The sequence below is a fragment of the Sus scrofa genome, chromosome 9, assembly GCF_000003025.6.
Source record: "Sus scrofa isolate TJ Tabasco breed Duroc chromosome 9, Sscrofa11.1, whole genome shotgun sequence".
In the NCBI taxonomy this organism is placed as follows: domain Eukaryota; kingdom Metazoa; phylum Chordata; class Mammalia; order Artiodactyla; family Suidae; genus Sus; species Sus scrofa.
Genome location: NC_010451.4, coordinates 96,893,301 through 96,919,852, shown reverse-complemented (window position 1 = coordinate 96,919,852; position 26,552 = coordinate 96,893,301). Strand labels below are relative to the sequence as shown.

The 26,552-nt window shown below is 34.8% G+C and overlaps 1 protein-coding gene across 2 annotated transcripts in view; it reads right to left on the bottom strand.

The window, feature by feature from the left end:
• SEMA3E (semaphorin 3E) overlaps positions 1-26,552 on the bottom strand; it is a 258,897-nt gene that overhangs the window by 21,222 nt on the left and 211,123 nt on the right. For both annotated transcript variants that reach the window (XM_013979781.2, XM_003130220.6), the window contains exons 6-15: positions 23,040-23,159; positions 21,842-21,984; positions 20,728-20,842; positions 20,231-20,300; positions 16,816-16,960; positions 14,428-14,650; positions 10,943-11,034; positions 8,693-8,734; positions 6,951-7,117; positions 967-1,034 (exon numbers count right to left, since the gene is read on the bottom strand). In XM_013979781.2, the coding sequence (XP_013835235.1) occupies positions 967-1,034; positions 6,951-7,117; positions 8,693-8,734; positions 10,943-11,034; positions 14,428-14,650; positions 16,816-16,960; positions 20,231-20,300; positions 20,728-20,842; positions 21,842-21,984; positions 23,040-23,159 (1,185 nt within the window). The remainder of the gene's footprint in view (positions 1-966; positions 1,035-6,950; positions 7,118-8,692; positions 8,735-10,942; positions 11,035-14,427; positions 14,651-16,815; positions 16,961-20,230; positions 20,301-20,727; positions 20,843-21,841; positions 21,985-23,039; positions 23,160-26,552) is intronic.

The window sequence follows — 26,552 nt, the reverse complement described above, 5'->3', positions numbered from 1 at the left end:
ACTTATCCACATACTGGGCTCCTGCAGGAGGAAGAGTATGAAACTGAACCAAAAACTTCGTGAACAAGAGCTTTTTGATTGTAGTCTTATAATCTGTATTTTGGCCCAGAAAGACTGTTACTGAACTTGAAATTGAATTTGCAAACAGGCAAGTAATCTAACTGCACTGGGGAATAAAAGCAAGAGGATTTATCCATTGTCTTAACCAAGGTCAGATTCAATAACTAGATCTCAGGGTTTGTTTCCTATGCTTGAGTTCTCCTTGCCTTCAAAACTGACCCTTAAGTTTCCCTAAAACTAACATCCTACCTTTTTCTAGTCAATGATCTCCAAGGCTTACATCCTACACAGTCTCTGGATGCATGTATAAGCACATCTGGTCTCCCAGTGGTGGTACCTCTCCCTCCTGCTGCTTCTTGGTGGGTACAGCCTGTTCACCAACCACCGTGGTTTGAAGAGTCAGGATGGTGTTTATCTGTCTTGTCTGACTACCTGGAATTTGCCTAAAGCTGACACTTTCTCTTCCTTTACCGATTGGATCTCTTACCATCCTTTTGCAGAAACTCATGTCTATAACATCCATCTCAGCTCTAAGCTTACTCTATTTTACTAAAGAGTCAAATTTTTTCACTTCATTCTAGGCAAAGCTTAGTAGATGACTTGATGCTTGTTAGATCACTCTTGACAAAGTCTCCACCTAAAGTATGCAGCATATTTGTTCTAGGAGTCCCTTTTTGAGGTCTAACAATAAAGTTTGATGGGTATATAAAACATCTCCTGAATTAAGAAAAATCATATGCCAAATTCACAAAATTTTAACTACATAGAAAAACCTAGAATACTTTCAGTAACATTATTCTAGTATATACCAATCACAAAGAAAATAAGGACTCTTTTTAATAAGCTTGCAGTTTATCTCAATGCACACTCCATGCAACCCACGGCAACTGATTTTCTATGGATTACCGACAAACTGCTGTCCAAAGCACTGCTGAGCTGCATTTCCATGCCGAACATCTTGTCTGCGGAACCGCCTGAAAGGAAGTAACTGCATTTAGGAGATGTTCATATTTCAATTTTCCAGACTTTAGAATACAGCCAACTGCATTAGTTTCAAGCAGTATCCTGCTACTGAAAAAATTGATGAGTCATACAAAACAAGGATAAAATCCAAGTTTCATAGTTTGCCATATTTCCAGTGAAAGTTGTTCACTGGATAAGATCTACATAAAACTATTCTTTAAATGGTCACATGAGTTTGAATTATGGATCCCAAAACAATAATTTAAGAAGGATTTCTTTACATTTTGTTAAAAAATTTAGTTTAACAAGAAGTCTGCTAGCTTGAAATGTGTCTTTGGTGGCAAAAGATGTATGCAGAAAAAGACAGAATTTGAAGCAGACTAAGTTAAAAAAATCCATAAAATTCCTATATATATATATTAAAGTGCATTTAAGTAAAGACATTTGGATCCAAATGTTTTGTTCTATAGCCATAATGTTCAGTATGATTGCTAATAAACTAATAATATGCTAAATTTACTCTTTTACTCAGTTTTAATATTTAGAAATTAGATGCCTCTATTGAATGTGATAGTGCATTATACATATTTAACACAATGTCTCGTATATGGTGGAACTCCAGAAATATTATCTTTATTTTCAATTTGCCCAATTGGGTAACTTCCAATATATTTTCATGTTATACAGTTTATGTAGACATACAGTTGAAAAATGACAGAGTTCCCTGGTGGCCTAAGTGGTTAAGGATCTGGCTCTGTCACTGTTGTGGCTCAGGTCACTGCTGTGGTGTGGATTCAATTCCTGGCCCAGGAATTTGTGAATGTTGCAGGAGCAGCCAAAAAAAAAAAAAGAAAAAAGACAATATTTTTTATCCATGAAAAAAGAATTCCAGAATATACACCATGTTTCACATTTGTTAAGCATTTTTTTAGGAGTTAAACAGAAATTATCATTATTAGTATTGGAATGATAAAATCAAGATCTTCAGCATATTAATTTCAGATTAGAGATAAAAATAGAAGTATTACATAAAGGCAGAAAATGCCACTTGCTTCTTTAAATCATGGCATTTCTTCAAGATTAAGGAAAAAACAGAAGGCAAAACAGAAGTTCTACCCCAGAGGGAGACAGTGAGCCTTCCAAAGTGACAAAAGATGCTTTAACCACATGCAATGAAAAGGGAAACAGATTCAAATCCTAATGCCACCATGCATGTGCTGTGTGACCTTAGACATCTCTCTTCTCTTTCCTGGTTCTTTGTATCCAGTTTTGTAAGATGAAGTTGGGCTAACTGACCCCTAAAATCTATTCCAGTCTCAATCTATTTTTATTCTACTTTCTTCTCATTGCCACCAAATAATGATGTTGGTGCATTATTTCAAGAGATGGACTGCTTTCTCACACATGACTCCAGATCTTAGTTAAGAACTCAGTACTCAAACAACAGTTTAAGTATTTCCTTATACAGAGAGCTAGGGCAGATGATTATTTCAAATCAATTTTGTTGGGGGGGGGAAGCATGTTTTTAATTGACTGTTGATTAGAAAACCTAACCTAGAGGCCTGAAATTTTACAGTTAAGATTAAAACTGCGGAGTTCCCATAGTGGCACAGTAGAAACGAATCCAACTAGGAATCAGGAGGTTGCGAGTTCAATCCTTGGCCTCGCTCAGTGGGTTAAGGATCCGGCGTTGCCCTGAGCTGTGGTGTAGGCCGGCAGCTGTAGCTTCGATTTGATCCCTAGCCTGGGAACCTCCATATGCCGTATGGCTTTAAAAAGCAAAACAAACAAACAAACAAACAAACAAAATACATGAAAGAGTTCCCTAGTGGATTAGTGGGTTAAGGATCTGGCACTGTCACTGCTATGGCTTGACATACGGCTTGCTATGGGTTTGGTCCCTGGCCCTTGAAGTCTCTGTAAGCTGTGGGTGAAGCCAAAACAAAACAAAACAAAACTTGCCACATGATCAGTCTATTAAGCTAAGTTGAAAATAGAAATTAACAAAAAAGTAAGTAGCATAAGTAAAAAAGTTTTATGCTTCTATAGTATTTTATACTAGGATGTATATCTATTATACAACTGATAGCAGCTCTAGATGGGAATTAAATGGCTCTGCTGTTAATTCCTCACATTACTGAGTATTGCTTTGGTATTGGGAATCCCAAGTCTGCCGAGCAATAATGAATAACAGAACAGGAATAAATCAATGAAATGGGAAATAGTTTATACCTTGCAGAAGTGATATTGTCTCAGATTTACCCCACAGGTGATATGAAAATTAAGGGAAAAACAATGAGCTAATTCTAGATAAGCACTGTGGATAACTGAACAAAAATTTTGTTTAAAATTATTGGAAATACGCATTTAAAAGAAAGATTATCACATTCTCCAGTAAGGATTTAGTTCCTTTTATACTATCCTAATATAGCTGTTCTTTATTTCAGCATTGAGAAAAGAATTTATTTGGACCAGGAGTTTTAGCAAGGTTAAGCAAAGTTGTCTTTTATTCTCAAAGTCGCATATTTTTCTTATACCTGTTGCTTCTCGGAAACTTAAAGAAAATGCTGGAAAGAGACAAAATACAAGAGAAACAGGAAGAAAAAAGACCTTGCTCTATAAATGAGAGTGTATTTTGGAAGGCTAATTTAAACAAGTGGTTTGGATTGTGAATTAATGTTTTTCCTCTGTTGACTCATTTTCACTCTGTGAACAGAAAAGTATTTATTTTAATGACCAGTTTTCAATTTCTGCTGCTAGTCAGGTCTGAAGCAAAAAATGATCTGCTATAAAAGCAAACTATTCTCCCTTATGTGCTGGAACTTATCCAAAAAGTTCTCCTGCAGGGGTGGGTGATGGTTCAAAAGGATCTGACACCAGTCAAAGATCTCCGTTACATGTCACTGAGCTGGACTAACTCATTTATGAATTTGGCTCCTGATGCCCACATCTCACTCCTTCCTGTCTGTGATGTTTTTCCCATTCATTTACTTAATTTTTTTCTAAATAACTCTTTTTGTCCACACTTTCAAATACTATATTACAAACTTGTGGGTCTACATCCTTACATGATGCACCATATGCTAAGAAATATTTAGCTATGGAAACTATTCAGTTCAAATTCATTATTACAGCTGCATGCATAATACAAAACCTTGTTATTCATAAGCATTTAATGCAAGGCTTCTCACCATTTTTATTGTCATTAATAACAATAGGATAATTAATTGTATTACTTTTGGTGAAGTTACCTTTCTGCCCTTAGATGTTGTACTTCACTCCTAACCTATGGAACGCCATGATTTTCTAGGAACATTTTGTGCCTTTGTATAAATAATTTCCTTTTACTGGAATCTCTGTACATCTCCACCTTCAAGACTGAGCTCAAGGGCTGGGTTATTTTGAGAATTGAATAATGTATTATGTGTATTACATTTAGTCCAGGACCTTGTATATATTAAGCGCTCAGTAGTGAGCTACCACCATCCTTATTTACAATTCCATTCTCCACTTTAGGTTCTGATTTCCAATAGATAGGGGCCTTGATTATTTTTTACTTCTTCTTCTCCTCCTCCCTCTCCCCCTTCTTCTTTTTTTAGGGCTGTGCCTTCAGCATTTGGAAGTTTCCAGGCTAGGGGTTGAAATGGAGCTGCAGCCACTAGCCTATGTCACAGCCACAGCAATGCAGGATCAGACCACATCTGCGACCTATACTACAGCTCACAGCAGGGCCAGACCCTTAACCCACTGAGCGAGGCCAAAGATCAAACCTGCATCCTCATGGATATTAGTCAGGTTTGTTACACTGAGCCACAATGGAACCTCCCTTGATTGTTTCTTCATATCTCTCAAACATAGTACAGTAATTGGCTTCACGAGTGAATCAATCAAAAACCAATACTTTCAATTAATAACTTTTCTTTACAAAATCAATCAATATTTTCAATTAATAAATTTTCTTTACAAAATCAATTTTGTAACTTTTCTTTACAAAATCAATCAAGACAAAAATTTGTCTTTTTGTCTTTTTTTAGGGCCCCACCCACAGCATATGGAGGACCCAGGCTAGGGGTCCAATCGGAGCTGTAGCCATCAGCCTATGCTAGAGCCACAGCAATGCCAAGCCACATCTGGGACCTACACCACAGCTCACGCCAAAGTAGGATCCTTAACCTACTGAGCAAGGCCAGGGATCGACCTGCATCCTCATGGATGCTAGTCGGGTTCATTAACCACTGACTCATGACAGGAACTCCTCAAGTTAATTCTTTAATACAGTTGGTAAGTTGCTCAGGTCATAAGTATCCTCTCTCTCTTTCCCTCTTTTTTTTTTTTTTTTTGTCTTTTTAGGGCCGCGCCCGTGGCATATGGAGGTTCCCAAGCTACAGGTCTAATCGAAGCTGTAGCCACCAGCCTACACCACAGCAACATGGAATCCGAGCTGAGTCTGCAACCAACATCACAGCTCATGGCAAATGCTGGATCCTTAACCCACTGAGCAAGGCCAGAGATCAAACCCAAGTCCTCATGGATACTAGCCGGGTCCATTAACCACTAAGCCATGACAGGAACTCCATAAATATCCTCTCAAAGCATATTTTTACTATCTGCTTAATATATCCTATCTTTTAATATTCATTGGAATCTTTTACAGGTAAGTTCAAATTAACTAAAGTTTCAATTAGCAACTAAGTTTTTAAAAATAAGATTCCAGGAGTTCCCGTTGTGGCGCAGTGGTTAACGAATCCGGCTAGGAACCATGAGGTTGCGGGTTCGATCCCTGCCCTTGCTCAGTGGGTTAAGGATCCGTCATTGCCATGAGCTGCGGTGTGCGTTGCAGACGCGGCTCGGATCCCGTGTTGCTGTGGCTCTGGCGTAGGCCCGTGGCTGCAGCTCCGATTTGACCCCTAGCCTGGACACCTCCATATACCGCGGGAGCGGCCCAAGAAATAGCAAAAAGACACACACACACACACACAAGAAGATTCCTCTACACTTGTAAATTTAGGAAAATAACAACTACAGTAAATAGGATAAAATTATATTTTGAAAAAGGTTTCTTTAGTAGCCCCAAGTGAAAGAGCAAGAGAAAATGAAATCAGTAAGAAGTGATTTTCAGTAGGAAAACTGTATATAGTTCTGTTTTTGCTTTATATTGCTTTTATCAAGAGAAAAATCACCCATTATAATCTAAAAATATTCTCCCTTATAATTTCCCCAAAGAATGCACAATTTCTTATGACTTGAGTGAAAAAAGATCCTTATTCTTCAAAACTTAAGATCTCTTATTCAAAGAATCCTAGGATTTACCTTCTCTAACAAGTGGCAATGACCTCACTGAATTGCAGATATTAGAGTTTGGTGGTCTTTAAGTGCTTTTCATTTGTGTTGAATTAAATCACACATTTCATTAATTATACAGGTCATGCATTTGCCTAGGAGTTAAAATATTCACTTTCAAAATGAAATAAATGAAGACCAGCTGGTGGAGAGGACATGGGGCAAATGCAGGATGTATTTTAGAATTTGTTTATTTATTTTCCTTTTAAGTCTTTGAATTCTTCATATGCAGGGTGGCTTGCCATTTCCACATTTGAAGTTTATCTAAACTGGTTTCATGTCTTGCAGCTAACGTTTCAGGAAAGGGAAGAGCTGATTCGAACCCAGAGGAAAAATAAAACGCCAGCATCAGACTCGGTTTGTTCTCTATACCATACTTGATGGGAGTTATTTTCAGGAAAAAAATCAAATTTTCAAAGCTTATTTTATGAACAAAATAGGACTATGATGATTTATTTAAATAGAAAGAATATGGTTATTTTCATAGAATGGGTATAGAGTGATAGAGACAAAAAAAAAAAAGAAGAAGAAGAAGAAGTGTTAGGGTCTTCCTAAATAAAGAAAGAGCCCATGGAAGACTGACTCACCGTTTTGCATGCGTGCCTGTTGGGTAATACCGGGAGCAGGATATGCCATCCCAGGCACAGTAAGGGTCTCGAGCCAGGCAGCAGTCAGCACAAGCACTTCCATACATGTCACACTGATGGAATCTGACTTGGGCCACGGCAGAAGCAGATCCAACATAGAGCTGTTGCTAGAGATATCAAGGAAAGAAGAGGCCTCTAGCAGAAACGGACAGAATTCTCACCGAGCAATTACACCTAGCTTTTCACTTTCCTACATGTCACCTCAGTGAATAGTCACTTAAAGGATGGCAGTTACTCAGGACAGATAATGGAACATTGATTCTTTCATTTCTCTAAGATCTAAAATACTTCTACAGACTTGGATGCATGAGTAACAAAACTGCTAGAGTGAGACTGACAAAAATCTCAAGAAGTTGACTGTTCTTTGATTCATTATCTAAGTGGAAAGACTCTTTTGTCTTCTAACATTGCAGGTCTTTTAAAAGATCGATAGGAACATCCAATAGGATACTGGATAAATAAATGGTCTTTTTTGGCATTTTTAATTGAGATATAATTGACATACAACATTATATTGGTTTCAGCTGTACAAGATAATTTGATATTTGCATATATTGTGAAATGATCACAATAAGTCTAGTGAACATCCCTCATCACATGACACAAATCTAAAAACTGTAAGATCTACTCTCTTAGTAGCTTTCAAATACACAATACAGTATTGTTCACTATAATCACCATGCTGTGTATTACATCACTAGGACTTATCTATTTTATAACTAAAAGTTTGTACCTTTTGATGATCTCACCCATTTTGTCCACCCCGTGCTTCTGGCAATCACCAATCTGTTCTCTGTATCTATGAGCTTGTTTTTGTTGTTGCATTTTTATAATATTTCTCATCTACCATGAGATCATATGGTATTTGTCTTCCTCTGACTTACTTCATTTAGCATGATGCCCTCAGGATTCAATCCCACTGTCATGAAGGGCAGGACTTCCTTCCTTTTTATGGCTGAATATTTCACTGTGAGTGAATGTGTGCGTGTGTGTGTGTGTAAACACACTTTATTTATCCAGTCATCCACTGATGGTCACACGTTTAGTTTCTTTCCATGTCTTTGCTATATATGTAATCTCTCAATGAACATGGAGGTGCAGGTATCTTTTTGGGATAGTGTTTTTTGTTTCCTTTGGATAAATACCCAGAAGTAGTACTACTAGATCATATGGAAGTTTTATTTCTAATTTTTTAGGAATTTTCATACTGTTTTCCATTCTCCACAACAGTGCACACTGACCTACAACATTTAGAAAAGTGATGTAGATATATCTATATATCTACATATATATAGAATGATATGGAATAAACTGTAAGCTATGTTGTTAAGTAAAAAGTAACAACTACTTCTGGGGAAATTTATATCAAGAACTGTTTCCAGAAAAGTGGAAGGGAGGTTTGTGTTTTATTGCACACTTTTTGTATTACCAGCAAGATTATTATTTTTGCAAAAATATTAGCAAAAATATCATGGAGTAATGTCCTATCATGGTTTTAGAAGTAAATCTACTCTTGTCTACCTTTCAAAAAATAGAAAATGAAGAAACCTATTACCTATAAATCACTATATATTTTTGTCAGAATAAAACTCTATTAAAACTTGTTAATATAAAAGAGCATATATATTTAAACTTTCTATCCTTTAACCTTAACTAATACACAGAACACACACACAACTTACTCTCTTTGATGAAATTTCCATAGAAACAATAGGAACTGGATCCTGAAAAATTTTAAAATGATTTCTTTTTAAGAACAGAAATATAGAAATATAGAAGATTATGGTTATAAATCACCTGAAATCATATTAAGTATGTGAGTGGCTCTCTGCCAAGCAGTCTATAGCTTTCATTTTACTAAATCGAAAGGAAAATACAATTGAATACATCTTTCTTTTAAAATATTTTTAATAGAGTAGGACAAAAATGTAGATGAGAAAAGTAGAGGTTAATCTAAGCAGCTTACATTTTGTCTCTAAATTGTAATTTTTGTGTTTGCATTTGAATATTACTCATGCATTGGAAACTCAAACATCTTGAAATAAAATAATGAAGTCAGAGGGTTCTTTCTTATAAAGAAAGTTGAAACCATTAGAAGTAAAAGTTATGCCTTTGAATATGTCTTATTGCCAATAAACCATGTGAGCTTTAATTGTTTTAACCTAGGCCTAAACAAAATAATTTTCTCTTGACATTATCATAGTCAATCATCATGAACCAAGAATGCCCTGAACAAGATGCATAACCTCACTGCTTTAGAACTTTGAAAGGATGATCTACAGGATAGTTTTGAGAGTCTATGCACAATTCTAGGGATGGTGATTAAGACTGGAGTGTCTTTACAAAGCACCACAAAGGCAGTCAATTCTGCAAGTGGAGAAGCTATAGGCAGGTGACATCCACTCTGTGAATAACTACCCTTCAAAGAATTATTTTTTGAAAGAGAAAATTTAATCCTCTGTGTTAAATTTTTTAAAATATTTTAAGCTACAGAACAGTCAAACCATGTTTCCTAAAGGTTTATATTAACAAGACATTGTGATGGATGCTGTTAATATGAGCTCTTACAGAGATCTAATATGCAAAATAAACAAAAACACAACTGTCCTGGTTGAGATGGGAATGTGGTTAACTTTGCGTTTGGCTATGGGAAATCTAATCTCCAGAACAGCCAAGGTGAAATCAACTGTTTTTCATCAATAACAGTATTTTCATATACATTCCCTATCTATATACACAGTCAACTTTCATTATTTGTGGGTTGTGTTTTTGCAAATTTGCTTACTTACTGAATTTATTTGTAACACGAATATCAATACTGGTGGTGTTTCACAGTTATTCAGAGACATGTGTATGCTTAGAGTGTAAGCACTTTCCTGGCTTGGGTTGGTCAAAGAAAACACATGTGTTAAATAAGCCTTGTTCAGGCATGAGATGTAGAACTGTTGGCATTTAAGTTCGGTGTTAATCAACAATATAAGCATTCCCGTTGTGGCACAGTGGGTTAAGAATCTGACATACTGTCAGTGAGGATGCGGGTTTGATCCCTGGCCTCACTCAGTGGGTTAAGGATTTGGTGTTGCCGTGAGCTGCAGCTGCTACAACATAGGTTGCAGATGCGGCTCAGATCTGGAATTGCTGTGGCAGTGGCATAGGCCTCAGCTGCAGCTCTGATTCGATCCCAGCCTGTAAACTTTCATATGCCACAGGTGTAGCCATATATATATATACACACACATATATGTGTGTGTGTATCTTTAAACAGAAAAACACATAAAACAAGGGGTTATGTATTGATTGTTTCACAAGTATTTTGACTAGAGACACATAGAAGCCCTGCACTTCCCCCTGAAGCAATGATTCCTAATTCAGTGTTCACAGTGACTTCAAAGACTTACTGTTACAATTGTTGATACTCTGTGTGCATGCCTGTGTGTGTGAATATTTGTATGTGTGTGTATACAGTTGTTTCTATCATATCTAATCTTTCCATTATCATTTTGGATTTTTCTTTTTTAGCAAATTCTCTGTATAAATACATGCTATAAAAAGAGCAATGTACTTATCACACTACAATGTCTACAATATGAAACCCCCAGTGCTAGTTTTTCATTATCTGCATTCATAGTGCATTTGTTCAAGATGATACATTGTTACAACAATTCTAGAATTTATTTGTGGGGTAAGTGTTATTTATGTCAGAGGTCATATAATGAAATTCTTTTCACACATGGTAAATACTGGCCTCTTCATCTGAATAGTCTATGACAATCAAATAGATGTGTCAGAATTTTAAATCATTTGTCACTTAAATTCACTCTGAATTCACAATATACCTGTTAGAAAAAAAAACTGACATAATATTTCTCTTATAACTCCTTCGCAATTGTCTATAATACAGAAATTTTGGCTATATTTTTTACTAAAAATACCTTGAATATCTGAAGTTCTTCTAGAATCACTTCTTCCATTGACTCTGTTTCTTGGTTGTAAATCGTGATCACTTTCAGCACAATTCCATTATCTGTAAGAGAACAAGAGAAGAGAAAAACTAGAAGCTTTTTCACAATCTAGTTCTCAAAGAATTAAAAACCATGGAGAAACTATGAATTCAAATAAAATTAAAAATCTAGATTACAAAACATTTAGTCACTGCTAGTTAAAACCATCTGACTCCTTATACATTCATATTTTCAATTAGCAAAAAAATTAACCTGATGCACCTGGCCAAAAAATAAAACTAAATAATGTATAACTATTTTTTAATAATGTGATCAAAAATCTAGTTAAAGGTTCAGACATCAAAAAGTCTTTTGGAATTAATGAAAGATAAGATGAATGGCAAATTATTCTAGCTTCTTCTGTGATGTATGATGAAAGAAAATTTTTTACCTACAGCTACCTTCCTGGTAAGAAAACTACACCTTTAATCTTAGGGAAAATTCCAAGCAACACTATGGAAATCTATAGATAGAGAGGAAGAGTATATCTAAATAAGCACTCTTTTATTTTTCCTTTGAGGGTTTTTTGTTTTTGTTTTGTTTTTTTTTGTTTGTTTGTTTGTTTTGGTCTTTTTAGGGCATATGGAGATTCCTTCCCAGGCTAGAGGTTGAATCAGAGCTGTAGTTGCTGGCCTATGCCACAGCCACATACACGCGAGATCCAAGCCGCGTCTGCGACCAACACCACAGCTCACAGAAACGCTGGATCCTTAACCCACTGAGTGAGGCCAGGGATCGACCCTGAGTCCTCATGATGACAGTCAGATTCGTTTCCGCCGAGCCACAACGGGAACTCCTTTGAGTTTTAATGAGATATAATTTACATGCAGCACATATAAGTTTAAAGTGTACAACATAATAATCTGACTTAAATACATCATGAAATGATCACCACAAGAAGTTCAGTGAACATCTATCATCTCATATAGATATAAAATAAAAGGAGATTTTCTTTCCTTGTGATAAGAATTCAGGATTAACTCTCCTAAAAAGTTTCATATATAACATACAGAACTGTTAATTACATTAATCATGGTGTACATTATATTCTTAGTACTTATTTATTTTATAACTGGAAGTGTGTATCTTTGACAACCTTCGTCCATTTACCTCAGCTCTTACCTCTAGTTACCCCAAATCTGGATATATACACTTTTAATAAAAATTTCAAGTATACACTATTGAGAGAATAGATAATGAAGCCTCCTGCACTAATCACTTATATTCCATAATTATCAATAATTATATACATTTATATTCACATTTCAAAATTCTACCTTATTTTCTTATTTCTGATATTCTGAGCTTGTATTTTCCAATGAAAAATTTAAAAAGATACTAATTTGCCTGTAAGAATTTCAATTTGGTGTAGCACTAGAAATAACTTAGGGAAAAGAAAAAGCACTTTGGAGGTTCTGATCCGAGAATGTCTAGGTATTTAAGCAAATTGTTTAAAAATTATAAAACCTTGTGATTGGTTAATAAAACCTGATTAAAATAAATTAAGAACAATTACCTGTATTGTACACTAAGAGAAATAAAAATTAGCATACCAAGCACCCATTGTAAACACCCACAATTACTATATCAAGTAAAAAGTAAAGATGAAATTCAAATTATCAATTTGAAACTAGTGATTTTGCAATAAGCACTATTTATACAGTACTAAAGCATGTGCCAATAAATTTTGAGGAAAATAACTATCATTTGTGGGATTTTCCAATGTTGTACTCAACACACATTTATCAAATATGTTCTTTTGTGCTGAAAAACTGTGGTTCAATATAATGACATCTTTATGTTAAACATAGGTTACATGAGAGCTTGAGTGTATATCTGATATTTCTGGAATTCTCTCACATAGCTTTGATCAATCTACCAAAAGAGTACTTCTGAAAACATTCTTGGGCTCATAATATACATGACTTCTACTTTCCAGGGCACTTAAAAATAACATACTTTTCCCCATGATTGATTTTGTCAATGACTACTCTTGCTTACAAAATTCTTTTCTTTAAAAACTCTGTTGGATGTCACTACAAGTAAATTTATGTCCAGGTAACTTTAACTTTGTTAAAAGAAATCTGATGCTTTTAATCTTAAACCCACAGTGCAGAGCACACTATTAACCTTCTAAAATAAATGAATAAAACATATCCTATACCAGAGATCAATTTCTGGAAATCAGTTGAGTATTTCTTTAGTTAAACCTTTGCGTTCTTTAAAAGTATGCCTGGAAAATCTCAAGTACTGATATTCATACTATAGACTAACTCCTGATCTGGGAATAAGCAATGTCTCTTTAGAATTATGCACTAATGATTAAAGTTATGTATGATAGAATGCTTACTCTTTTAACTACTAGCTGCTATAGCAATTACTATGATGTATATAAAAAAATAAGTGATCATTTTTCATTGTAACGACTTTTTAAATGACTGTATAATTTTAAAGTACTTGACAGAATTTGCTACCTACTACCCTGATGCTAAAAGATTCCAAGTTCTCTTCTAGGAGCTATATCTGATGTGCGGCATTAATTGAAATTACAAAATTATTTGAAATTTTCACTTTGTGTTATTAATGTAAGATATTGTGGCTTTGGTGTAAAATTTTATCTCCATCATGGGTAATGTTTGGCCTGTTTGGTACAGATGGCTGAATTCTGATGGGGCCTGATAAGCATAGTTGTGATGACAGATTTAGGTGAAGTTTCCTAAACTTCATCTAAAGACTGAAAAGTCTTGGAGTTCCCGATGTGGCGCAGTGGTTAACGAATTCGACTAGGAACCATAAGGTTGCAGGTTCGATCCCTGGCCTTGCTCAGTGGGTTAAGGATCTGGCATTGCCGTGAGCTGTGGTGTAGGTTGCAGACACCGCTCAGATCTCGCGTTGCTGTGACTCTGGTGTAGGCTGGCAGCTACAGCTCTGATTAGACCCCTAGCCTCGGAACCTCCAAATGCCACTGGAGCAGCCCAAGAAAATGGCAAAAAGACAAAACAAAACAAAACAACAACAACAAAAAAATAAAGACTGAAAAGTCTTGAAGACTTAATGAGCAGCCAAAGGTTATCAGTGGACCTAGAGTACTAACAGAAGAACCAAACTTGCTCTAGCACCCTACCTCCTCTATGAGCTCTTTTTGGAACCAACGATATTTATTCATTGTTCATTAACATCAATTATTTATTCCTACATGGATTCGTTTGTTTAAATATATTAAGTATTGACAATGCATCAGGAATTATGTGCTGTAACTGCCCCAAATCCTATCTTCCAGTGCAATGGACAAGCAGTTTGCAAATGAGCCAATGGGTCAACAGTTTTATTGATAGTTTTTTTAAATATATATATAATAATGTTATTGATTTTAAAGTTCAATTTAAATGTCTCTGAGTACTTTCTAATCTTTTTACCTGTCCCGATAAACAAGACATCATACTGGCCATCCTCAGCTTCCACTCGATCCACTGCTATTTGTTTCAGGTTATATTTTCCATCTGTTTTTACCAGTATTGGTTTTTTATGGGCAGGTTTTATGGGCTGGTACATAAGAGGATGGCTTCTTGCAAATCGAATAGCATCATCGGGATAGTCTTTGGTGGTTCCGTACCTCCCTCCATTCACTTTGCTGGCACACTGAAATACATGTGGATGAGAGAATTTTTTTTTTTACCTTAAACCTAAAGAGCAAATTTATACTCAATTATGAAAAGTATTAGGATAACTGGGTATATTCAATTAATCAACTCTGCATTTAGCAATATTTAGTAACCATGCATTTTCTATTACAGAAATAAAATCTGCATTAAAAATTGCATACAGAAACTGAATTATTTCAAACATACAGCACTAGAAATATACAGATAATCACAAAATCTTTAAAAAGTGAAGTATATTTAATACTGGTATAGTTTGGAGCTAATAAAAATGTATAACAGTATAAATATTGCAATTATTTTACCTGTTTCTAAAATTTTTTTTTCCACAATGTAAATTAAATTTTAAAGGCAAACAGTATATTGTTTATAGCAAAACAAAGAACCTCATTATTGTGCTAAATCTTCCCCCCAAATTAAGAATCATAACCATACAAAGTAGCTTTCCTATTATTGACAGAATGATATGATTGGTAATGGTTCCAACTGTCTCAATGAGTATATAATTTTTGTGCTATAACATAGAAACCAAATTCAAACTCCATCATGGTTAATTAAGGGGAAAAAAACCTTCTTTGCTCTACTGCAATCTGTATGAATTTATGTTATTTTTGTATGAATTAGACACAATAAATTGAGAAAACCAGAAATATTTGCTGTAACACATCTCAGTTCTTAAATCACTGCCTCTCAAAATAATTGTTTAATACCACCAAAGTTGCTTTTTTGGAATACTTTTAACTGTGTTAATTCAGGCTTATTATTAAGTTCTCCCTCATTTCACATACTTTCCTTCTGAAACAGCAGAAATTGCAATGATTACCTTGACAAAATGTTTCCACTTCAGAGTATAAACACATTAGTTTAGTAATCAGGTTCTATAAAGAGGGTATTCTAATGGTTTGCTTTAAAAAAATTCAGGCCATATTTCTTAATTTGGCATGGATTTTTCATTTGCGTGTACTTTCATGATATATGATTGAAAACACTGTGGACCAGTCTGGAAGCAGTTCAGTAACCAGTTACTTCCGCCAAATCTCCTTTAATACCATGCGGTGTCAAGAAGCATTTCCAGCGAAGCCACAGGAGTGGGTTTTTTTTCCATTTAAATTGTAATTTTAATCAATAGAGTGAAATAAAATAGACCTTATGTCTTATTGGAAGTAATAATTTTAAGCTAGTGAGAGTGAAATGGTAAAGCCTTACACTTGTTAACGGAGGCGGTTAAGGTTTGTTTCCACTTTGGATTCTGGCTCTGCAAAAATGGTTTCTACTTGACTTGCAAGTACTTGTGGAATCAGCATAGTGATGAGTTTTCACCAGCTGCTCATAAGAGTGTAGACTGTGACTTGCCTGACAAGTTCAATGTCTATTCTTCATGGGCAGCAGATAAAATGATGCTACATTTTCCCAACCTAGTTGTGTATAGGACACATGATATAAAATCATCGTCATCATCATCTTTGCATGTACAATTGAAAGCACAAAGTCTGAAGGGCTAGTTAGGGAGAATCTTAGTAGCACCAGTTCAGAGGCAAATGGCGGAACTTCCTGTACTCCAGCAACACATCTGTGTTGTCATTTTTTTTCTAGAAGACCAGCAAGGATGTCAAATGAGGTGCTCGTCATTCTGAAGAGGCTGAGAAAAAGCTTCCTCTTGACATAATGAAGTGAGGAGTAGGAAGAAAGTTTGGCTTAGGGGCCCTGGAGTCTGACTCAAATATTAGAATATCAAAATTGTAACATTTGCTTGCTTGAAAACCATATGTAGCACTAATGCTTCTGAAGAGACTGAAAGAACCATGATGCTTATTTTACTGTAAGTTTTTGTATTCACTAGTACCCTTAAAAATTAAAAGTTAAATTTTAGTTAGAGCTACTTAGCCAAATTACCAATAATAATATATACTTTACAATGTTAAGATGTGCCCATCTTAGATTATATTCTTCTCATTAAACAACAAGCAAACGTCTCTAGGTATAAGCAGTAATATTTCTTTACAATGCAAGTAAATAAGCATATTTTAGGTAGAGTATTTCTTAACTGTTTCATGCAAATTTTGTGATGCATCTAAACAAACAAAAAAAATAGTACTAAAAGAGCCATTAAACAATAAGAATACTTTGTTAAATGTCTAAACTTACAGAACCAGGCCTTGGATAAGGGACTTTCCCTTCATAGAGTGACCAGTGGTATTCAGGTCCTTCCTTATGTGCATATGGTCCGTTAAAGGCTGCCCGGATGCCGGCCATGTGATAGACACATATAGCATGCCCTCTAAATATATTACTGGAAAAAAAAAGATAATTACTATTCTGGAACAGACTAGAAAGTCACCTAGTCAAACCCTACAGACTATGTAGATAAGGATGAATCTTCTGGGTAAAAAAGTTGACATCTCTTAAGCATAGGATAAACATATTAACTATTGTAACATTCTAAATAACAAAACTTACCATTTCTTTGCCTATTTATTACAATAAATTGAAAATGACATTGTTAGGATCACAAAAGCAGCTGCACACTTTACTTTTTAAAAACTTTATTATTTTTTTTAATTGAAGTAGGGTTGATTTACAATGTTGTGTTAATTTCTACTGTACAACAAAGTGATTCCATTATACATCTATGTACAGTCTCTTTAATATTCTTTTCTATTACAGTTTATTTCAGGATAACGAATTATAGCTCCTGGTGCTACACAGAAGGAACTTGTTGCTCAACACTTCCATATATAAGAGTCTGCATCTACTAGCCCCCAAATTCCAGTTCATCCCTCCCCCTATTGCTGTATCTTACATGGGATTTTTATATTTTTTATTAAGGAAGAGTTGGCCTTAATACTTAAAGAGTTTCATTCCCAAGATGAGTTATTCATTTTAAGGTTTTATCTCCTTGTTTGTTGACCTCTCTTCAGAGTAGACAGTGTTTTCCTAACTACCATGCTGTGAATATTGCTATAGATTCTATTCAAATTCTATTATTTTTCTTAATGTCTATGATTTGAAGGAGAATTTAAAATCTCAAAAACATTTTTGTTCCCTTCATGAGCTTGGGGTTGCACACACATTAATAAGCTTGCTGTATGTTCCTTCCTCCAGGTCATTGAAAACAGGGCTCCAGCGGAAAGATGACTAGGCTGCACCAGATTAATTTTGAGAAAAAGACTTAAATTATATAAAACTCAGATTCTTCACCCCCAGAACTAGTAGCAATTGAAATTATTTCCTTAATAAAAATTTCCTCTTGGTGAGAATAAAGGCAGTAGTTGACTCCCTACAGCAACTTGTACTGGGGGCATTTAAAATAAGATTGCAAAGGGCATTTTTAAAAGATTTGTTTTAAAGATCCAGCCCCATTTCTTAATCTGGCATAATCTGAATGATGGCATAGTCCACTTCCCTGGCCTCTTACTTTGAGTATTAAAATAGTTTGTGAAAGTGCTCTGCAAAATGCAAAGTTCTTTATAGCATTTCCTATATTCAGAGACACCTGTAGAACAGCAGTTTGGTTACTGTCTGAGGACATCAATTTACATGTTTTACAACACACCTTGAAGCAATTGGAGATGCCTGCGATGCCAAGAAAACCAGAGGTAAACTAAAGTGGCAGTAAACTTTGATCACATGCTACGATATCAACCGTTACGTCAGGTAACAGCTGGGAAGCCTTTTTTGCAGACTTATGTATAAATTGAACAGTCAAAATTGAAATTATGGAAGAAAATAATGTCTGAAATGTCAGACATACTCATTATGTTCTCATTTAGGAAAACAGTTTATAAACTGATCATTCTAATCCATTAAAAAAACTATACTGACTATTGCATAGCTTATATTTATCATATAAAGCCATGGAATTATCATACAATTCATAAATCCATCTCTGGTTTAAGGGAGGGATAAAGTGTGAAAAACGGGGATTTTCCATAAACTGTGATAACTACCAATCTACATTAACTACTTCTTGCATCAAGGAATAATTGACAGCAAAATTGTTTCCATGTTTCTGTGTTGAAGACAAGGTCGCCTTACAATAGCAGGATACTTGTCCAGAGAGCTTTATTTATTTATTTATTTGTTAAGTGAACATAAGAAATTACCTGCTGAAAAACTGAACCAAAACTATGTGGAGAGACTCTAAGCAAACAAGGTATACATGGTTATGTAACAGTTTAAGTCCAATGCCATGCAAACGAGGAACTAATACCATTCTGTCCCTGTCAAGAGAATTGAAGTATCTTCTTTATATCTCATTCCAGTCATCTCATCTCCACTCTGCCTTATTTGGAAAGATACTCATAAAATTGTATATATATATATAAATACAAACTTTTAACCAAAACGGATTCTAATAACATTTTTTTTTCATTGACTTATCAACACACATGAAATTATATCTGATTCATTTCTCCAGCACTCATCAAGGGATACAAAATACAAAAACATAAATGAGACAAATACTAGATCATAAGCCCTAAACTTGAGCAGCTTATTTAAATTTTAAACATGGCAAATCATAAATATATATTCTCTAAGAATCTGCTTATAAGAATCCACTTATATTCTCTAAGAGCAGGACAACCAGAGTTAGAAAGTAATCCAGGTGCTTTGTGATTAAAGAATCAAGGAGTATTTCATGGCTATTGACAAATACTGGAAAAACTGGTATAAATCAGTGTTGTAAGAGAAAGTAATGTCAAGCAAGAGAAAAAAATAAAATCTCAGTGATGCGAAAAGCAGACACTGGGATTCTGACAATGTATCTTATCAAAAGCAGAGCATAAGAGAACTTAGAGGAAACTCTTCTAATCCTGAGTGGGGAAAAGTTGATCGTGAACCTTGAAAGTCTGACTTGGAAACTATCTATGATGACTGAAAGAATGACCTTGGACTCTACAGCATGGAACTGGTATCTTAAAAGCTATATGAGAAAAGAAATCATTTTGTTGTAGGTCAGAGAGGGAAGAGCTTAGGATCCTGAGTATAGAAAGATGCTGATATTTCACATGAAAACTAACAGGATCCAGATTGAGATCACGGCTTTAAAACTCAAAGTACAACTGCAAACACAGAAGAATGAAAAGAAAGTGGTGACCTATAAAGTACAGAAAATGAGAATGACAAACTGGTCGATAATATTTTCAACCATATACTCAGTGATAGGGTGAAGCATCTTTTGTTTCATATATATATATATATAGTCTTTTGTTTTATATGTATGTATATATATATATATATATAGTCTTTTGTTTTATATGTGTATATATATATATATATAGTCTTTTTAGGGCCACACATGCAGCATATGGAAATTCCCAGGCTAGGAGTCAAATTGGAGCTACAGCTGCTGGCCTACACCACAGCCATAGCAACGCCAGATCCAAAGCATGTCTGCAACCTATACCACAGCTTGTGGTAACGCCAGATCCTTAACTCATTTAGAAGGGCCAGGCCTCAAACCTACATCCTCATGGATACTAGTTAGGTTCATTTCTGCTGAGCCACAAAGGGAACTCCTTGTTTCATAATGTTTTTATCGACCATGTAAATTTCTCACCTGGTAGTGTTAAAGAGTCCAAATATCACTGGATTCTTATGATCTCTGGTGTGCAGCAAAAATATATCCTCTGAAAAATTAAAGAATTATATTACTTAGTATGTTTATCTCTTATTGCATGTGAAGAAAATATATTGACATAAGATAGTTTAGAACCCATTATAGATTTTAAGATTTAAATTTCCATACACAGTCATGCAACCAAGACCAAATCACAACAGACTGAGACAGCTGATTGTCCAAGGCAGCTTTGGGCTCAGCCTCAAGGAAGAAACACAAGGCACTGACTCTAAGCTAATGAGAAGGGTCTTTGTGTTTCTGCAACCCTTCTGCCCCTACTTGTGGATCTGGCCAAGATAAAAAGAACAGAGCACTGCGTTAGACTGAAGCCAATTACTGAAGAAAGCAAGTTTTCCATATGTGCTAGCAAGAGTGAGGGTTATACAGAGAAGCATATATACCAAAGAGGAAACTTTAACTCTCCCAATAATATTTACCTAATTCATCAAAGTATGTATCAATTCCATTCATTCCTGGTACTGAGCAAACCAGTCTAGCTTTCAGGAAAGTGCTCCACTTATTCACCAGAATTCTCTGTCCTCCTACGTCATTCTGTGAAAAACAAAAAGGAGTAAAAGGTACCCAGAGAACTTTTGAATTAGTAAATACGCAGATGGAAAGAGTTATAGCTTTTTTATTTAACGTGGAAATTTTTACATAATCCTTAAATAATAGTAAAGATGCAATTCTCCATAAACTTTTTTTTTAGGTCTGCATATTCTGCTTTGTCAGTATACTTTCACTCTGGCCCTTTGAATATAGTTTCCAGGTATTAAACAATGTTAGTACAATAGGCTATCCTAAGTAAAGTAGTAACTTTGATGATATAACAACCTTTATTGTTATTTTCTTGCTAATCTCAGAAATAGGGAACCAGACGTTTATTTTTCTTCTTTTAAGAAAAAAGACTTGACATACAAACACACACACATACACGTATAGGCACATACATTTACACAGATACACACAATACCTGTATATACATTTATAGCATACGTGAATATATATAAGTCTCTTAAATTTATTTCTATGTATCTTCTTAAACATTGAAGTTACTTTGCATTTACTATATTATTATCAGTCTCTCAATATACATTGCTAGTTCAGTTAGTTTTGAATGTTCATTAAAACAACTTCTCTGAATATCAACAAACCATAGATGATTTTCCTATAGAATCAACCATCTGAAATGCTGAAACATACTTATGTAAATTAGAGTGTGGATTAAAGAAACTAAAAATTTTTTGGTGAAATTCATTTTTAAAAGTGGAGCTCACACTTGTTAGAAGAAAGTACAGCCTAATTATAGGCCATTTCTTCTTAGTATGGCTCTGAAAATGGGGGAAAAAATCACACAAAATGCAAAACTGTTTTCAGATAAAACTTTCACTAGATATGAAATCTAAAGATTAGATAGTAAATGCCAATTTTAGGCAATCCGAAAGAACACTGGAAAATATTTCAAAATAGAAACCCACTATGAAGTGAACAAAGGTCTGACCGTAAATTCTAAGATAAGCAAGCTCAGTGAGAAAGAAAGACAGTCCTCACCACACAGATTCGCCCCACTCGGCTGTAAATTGCATGGGCATTGTTTTCTGCCTCCAGGGCCTTCTCAGTAAAAAAGAAATACACCTTGTTGTCATCTCGGTCTTCGTTGTCAGGGATCATATATGAACCTACAAATTTTGGCTCTAGAGAAGTAAAAAAAAAAAAAAAAAAAAAAAAGAAGAAAATGAAATATCTATTACAACAAATAAGTTAATATATTATCCTTGACATTGTATACTATACATTAAAATCTCCCTGTTTGTTGAAAATCAACAGTTTTTTAAGAACTATTAGAGGATTTAAAATTTAACTGAGTCAGGGAGGGAAAAAAACCAACAATTGCAAACAACATACATTACAGATTTGAAATGAATTCAAAGAAGAATAGACCAGATATATGTATTATATACGTACTTTACTAAAATATTTTACATATATTTTTACTGACTTTATATTATTTAGTAAAGAAGCCTATCATAATTCTTTAGTTTATAAATTATTGGCAAGTCCAGCTCACGGGAGATCATTTTAAAATAGAAAATTCATTTTAAGTTTTTATATTTATATCTAAGGGATCTGAGTGAATGGCCTTTGACTGATATGGTATGTCAAAATACTTTGATGACAAAACACTGCCATAACAACTATGCATTCTAAAGCTTAATAAGAAGCCTGAAAATAATAAAACTTCTCACCAGAAAATGATGTTTTTGTCCCTAGATATAGCAGTATGACAAAGGATAAACATGATTTCTTACAAAGCATTGTGTCAGTGAATGCCTAGGGATTTTCCTAGAGGTTCATTTGTCTCTAAAGTACAATGTGATATTAAAACAAGCAAAGCAAGAAATCAATTCATGAAAAATTATACCAACTGACCAGAGAAAACAAAACAATTTATTGGATGAAAGGGTTTTTCACTTTCCATATATTTGTTTTGTTCATTTAAATCCTGATTTCTAAGCATTGCTGCGAGGGTAATTTGGTTTTATAATAAAACCAATCCATTTTGCTATAAAATGCCACACAATATCATATATAATATTTTAATTTGGGAGTATTGCTAAGGTGAGAAACTCTGAAATTTGTAAAAACTACAGATTGCACTTGTGCTATTATTATCAAAGTGGCAAGTTTCCCAGGAGTTCTCAACTTGTTTTCAGTTCTCACTTATACACTCTATTCTCCTCAATCCTACCTTTCAACAGGCGCTCATCATCATGCTCAGTGCGGATATGAGCCAGTCGCCCCAGGCTCCTGAAGATGGCAGCATCTCTGCCCCAGTAGTCACTGTAGAGCCCAGCAAACAATTCACTACCTGCATGAAAACATCCGTTAAAAATAAGTCAGTATCTCTTTCTCGACCTGATGATGATGTACAAAACCACGATTACAATAAACATATTCAGATTTGCTGCATATACAGCCTTATGAAATTGATGCTACTTAACGAGGATGGAAAGTACAGTCAGAAGAACAGAACTGGAATCCTGACTCTGCCACTTACTAGACGTGTGAACTCAGGCAGGTTGCTGAACCTCTCTGTGCCTCAGCTTTCACATTTACAAGCAGGAACAGCATTCAAAAGTGATGTTCAGAGTAAAGGATTGAGAAGAGCAGCTGGCATATACCTACATGAGTAGTTGATAAATAACCTGGCTTTAAGTATTTTAATAAACATCTTTTAATATCATATCATCAGGAATTAGTATTGGTATTAATATTAGTATTGGGTTTAATTTGAGTCAGGTAATTCAAATCCTTCTTGAACTAAGAACCAAGAAATTGCTTTCATTAACGTGACTTGAATGCAGGGATCACAAACTCCGATAAAGCTGTATATGATCTGATTTGCTGTCATTTAATTTGTAAGTTTGTGGCTTATTTAGAAATGAAAGAGCTCATAATTTAATCAGGCAGTCAAAAGCATGAATGAAGTTAGGTGCACCATGGGGTGAGGGTCAAAGACTTAAAATCAGACAAAGGAATACACAGCTGTACATAGGGCCTTAAGAAACATCTATGTGTCTTTGGGGTCAGCCACAAAGACACTAAAATAGTTCACTGGAAGGGGAACAAAACCCAGAAAAATAGCAGAACTCCAGAAAGACCAAAAGCTCTGAAACACAGAGACTTGGACCCTTCTTTTATCAAAGTGACATCACAAGGTAACTGGTGTGCCCCTCAGTGAGGCCAGAAGGGTTGTCCTGGGCATAGGATCCTGTTCCAGGCAGAAATCTCTGGCAATGAAGTAGATGATAGCAACAGATCACTGGAAAAAGCAACCTTAATCTAGGGTAATAGGATCATTTCCTTTGTTTTGTTTTGCTTTTGGCCACGCCTGCAGCATGTATAAGTCCCCCAGCCACAGTAGCCACTCAAGCCACAGCAGTGACAATGTCGGATCCTTAATCCTCTGGGTCACAAGAGAATTACACGATCAATTTCTTAGTGAGTATTATATAACTCTGGTTAGGTTTTAAAATATAGAGGTGATGAATACACTAAACTCAAAGTATTGATGCCTTTCTGTTAAATTTGGAATGTATATATGGAATGTGTCCATATGGTACTTAAAGCTTTTAAGTTTAAGCAAATTTAAATTAATTGTATTTTAAATTCTACATTTAATTGTATACTCAATTTTAGAATGAGAATGATTTAAGTAACAGGTGTAAAAATTTGACCAAATATCTAAACATAATTTAAGAGGACTTGAGTGTCGATCATTATAAATTTTACTGATTAGATTTAAAATTGCTTCAACATTCATGAAGGGTTTTCTCTAAGGTATGACCTCTAAAACTTAAAAACTTGAATAGATTAAATATACATATATGCTTTAAAATGTGAGCAAGTAATCAACTGAGATGTAAATGGGAAACGTTTTAAGGAAGTTTGTTTTTACCTAGTTAACTGACAGTTTTTAAAAAGTGAAGATGATTGCTTTCTGTATGACTTAGAAAAACAATAATGAGATATAAATTGAATTCAAAAGCTTACGAAAAATAAGTCTTTGTAAATGTAACTATATTAAACTAGTTTTCATTTAAAAATGACAAGTAACCATAATTTTTTTTTTTTTTGTCTTTTTTAGGGCTGTACCCTCAGCATATGCGGTTCCCAGGCTAGGGGTCTAATTGGAGCGGTAGCCGCCGGCCTGCGCCACAGCCACAGCCACACCAGATCCGAGCTGTGTCTTCAACCTACACCACAGCTCACAGCAGCGCTGGATCCTTAACCCATTAAGTGAGGCCAGGGATCAAACCTGCAACCTTGCGGTTCCTAGTCAGATTCGTTAACCACTGAGCCATGAGGGGAACTTCCATAAATTTTTTTTTTAATCCACAAAACCCACTATGGATACTTGAAAACTATATGGAATACAACTAAATAAAATCAAGGCTTCCCACAAAGGAATTCACTTTTAAACTACATATATAAGAAAGAGAGAGACAGGAGAGACCCAAGCAAATGTGATAGAAAATTAACAACTGGTTGGCAAAGGTAAGTGGTACACAGATGTAAATTTTTACTCCTCTTTCAATTTTTCTTTGTATTTAAAAATTTTCAAGACAACAAGTTAAAAAATCAGCTCTGTTTGTTGAGTCATCAGATATATTCAAGGTATGCTAAGTGAGAGGTATGATAAGGAAAATAACAAAAACTGAAAAATAAAGATGCTTTATATTCAGACTTGAGAAAAGAAAATGTAATTTGGTAGAGTAGAATTATTTCAGAACTCTTACTTATTTAGTCATCTTGGTACTAGAAGGGGGAAAAAAACAACATAATTTGTATCAAAGTCAATCAGTGCTATCTTCACTGGAAGTTTTATATCTATATGTGGAAAAGAATATTTTGAGATGAAATACATTCAGTAGGGAGGGCTAGGAACACATGTGAGAATCAGTCTGTACTACTTGAATGTAGATAATAGTGAGTCATGCTAAATTCATTAAAAAACCTTGGGCATCACCAACTCTATCATCAATTCTTGATAAATAAATGAACGCATTGACCCATAAAAGAGTTAACTGATTACTGAATCACCAAAACAAGGATTTTTCTGAAATTAAAAAAAACACATACTGTACTTGGTGACAGTGCCCATCTAAAATATCAAGGCCTTTTACATGGATAGACTTGGAGATTATCATACTAAGTGAATTAAGGCAGACAAAGATAATTTGATATCACTTTATATAGAATCTAAAAAAATGATACATATGCACATATTTATAAAACAGAAATAGACTCACAGACATAGACAACAAACTTATAGTTACCAAAGGGGAAAGGTGGGAGGGGAGATAAATTAGGAATTTGTGATTAAGAGATACTTAATCACTTAATCACATATATGCACTAGTATACATAAAAGAGATAAACAACAAGGACCTACTGTATATTACAAGGAAAAGGATCTGAAAAAGAATATATATCTGAATCAATTATCTGTATACATAAGTCACTGTAAATCAACTATACTTCAGGAAAAAAATAATAAAATATAAAGGTAATTTTGTAAAACTCTCCTAAACAGAACACATTTTGCTGGTATGGACTAGGCTGAATGTTTAATGCATAATGTGTATAAAAAGTAGGTTTCTTTAAAATCATGACAGGAGTTCTTATTGTGGCTCAGGGGAAACATATCCAACTAGTATCCATGAGGATGTGGGTTTGATCCCTGACCTTGCTCGGTGGG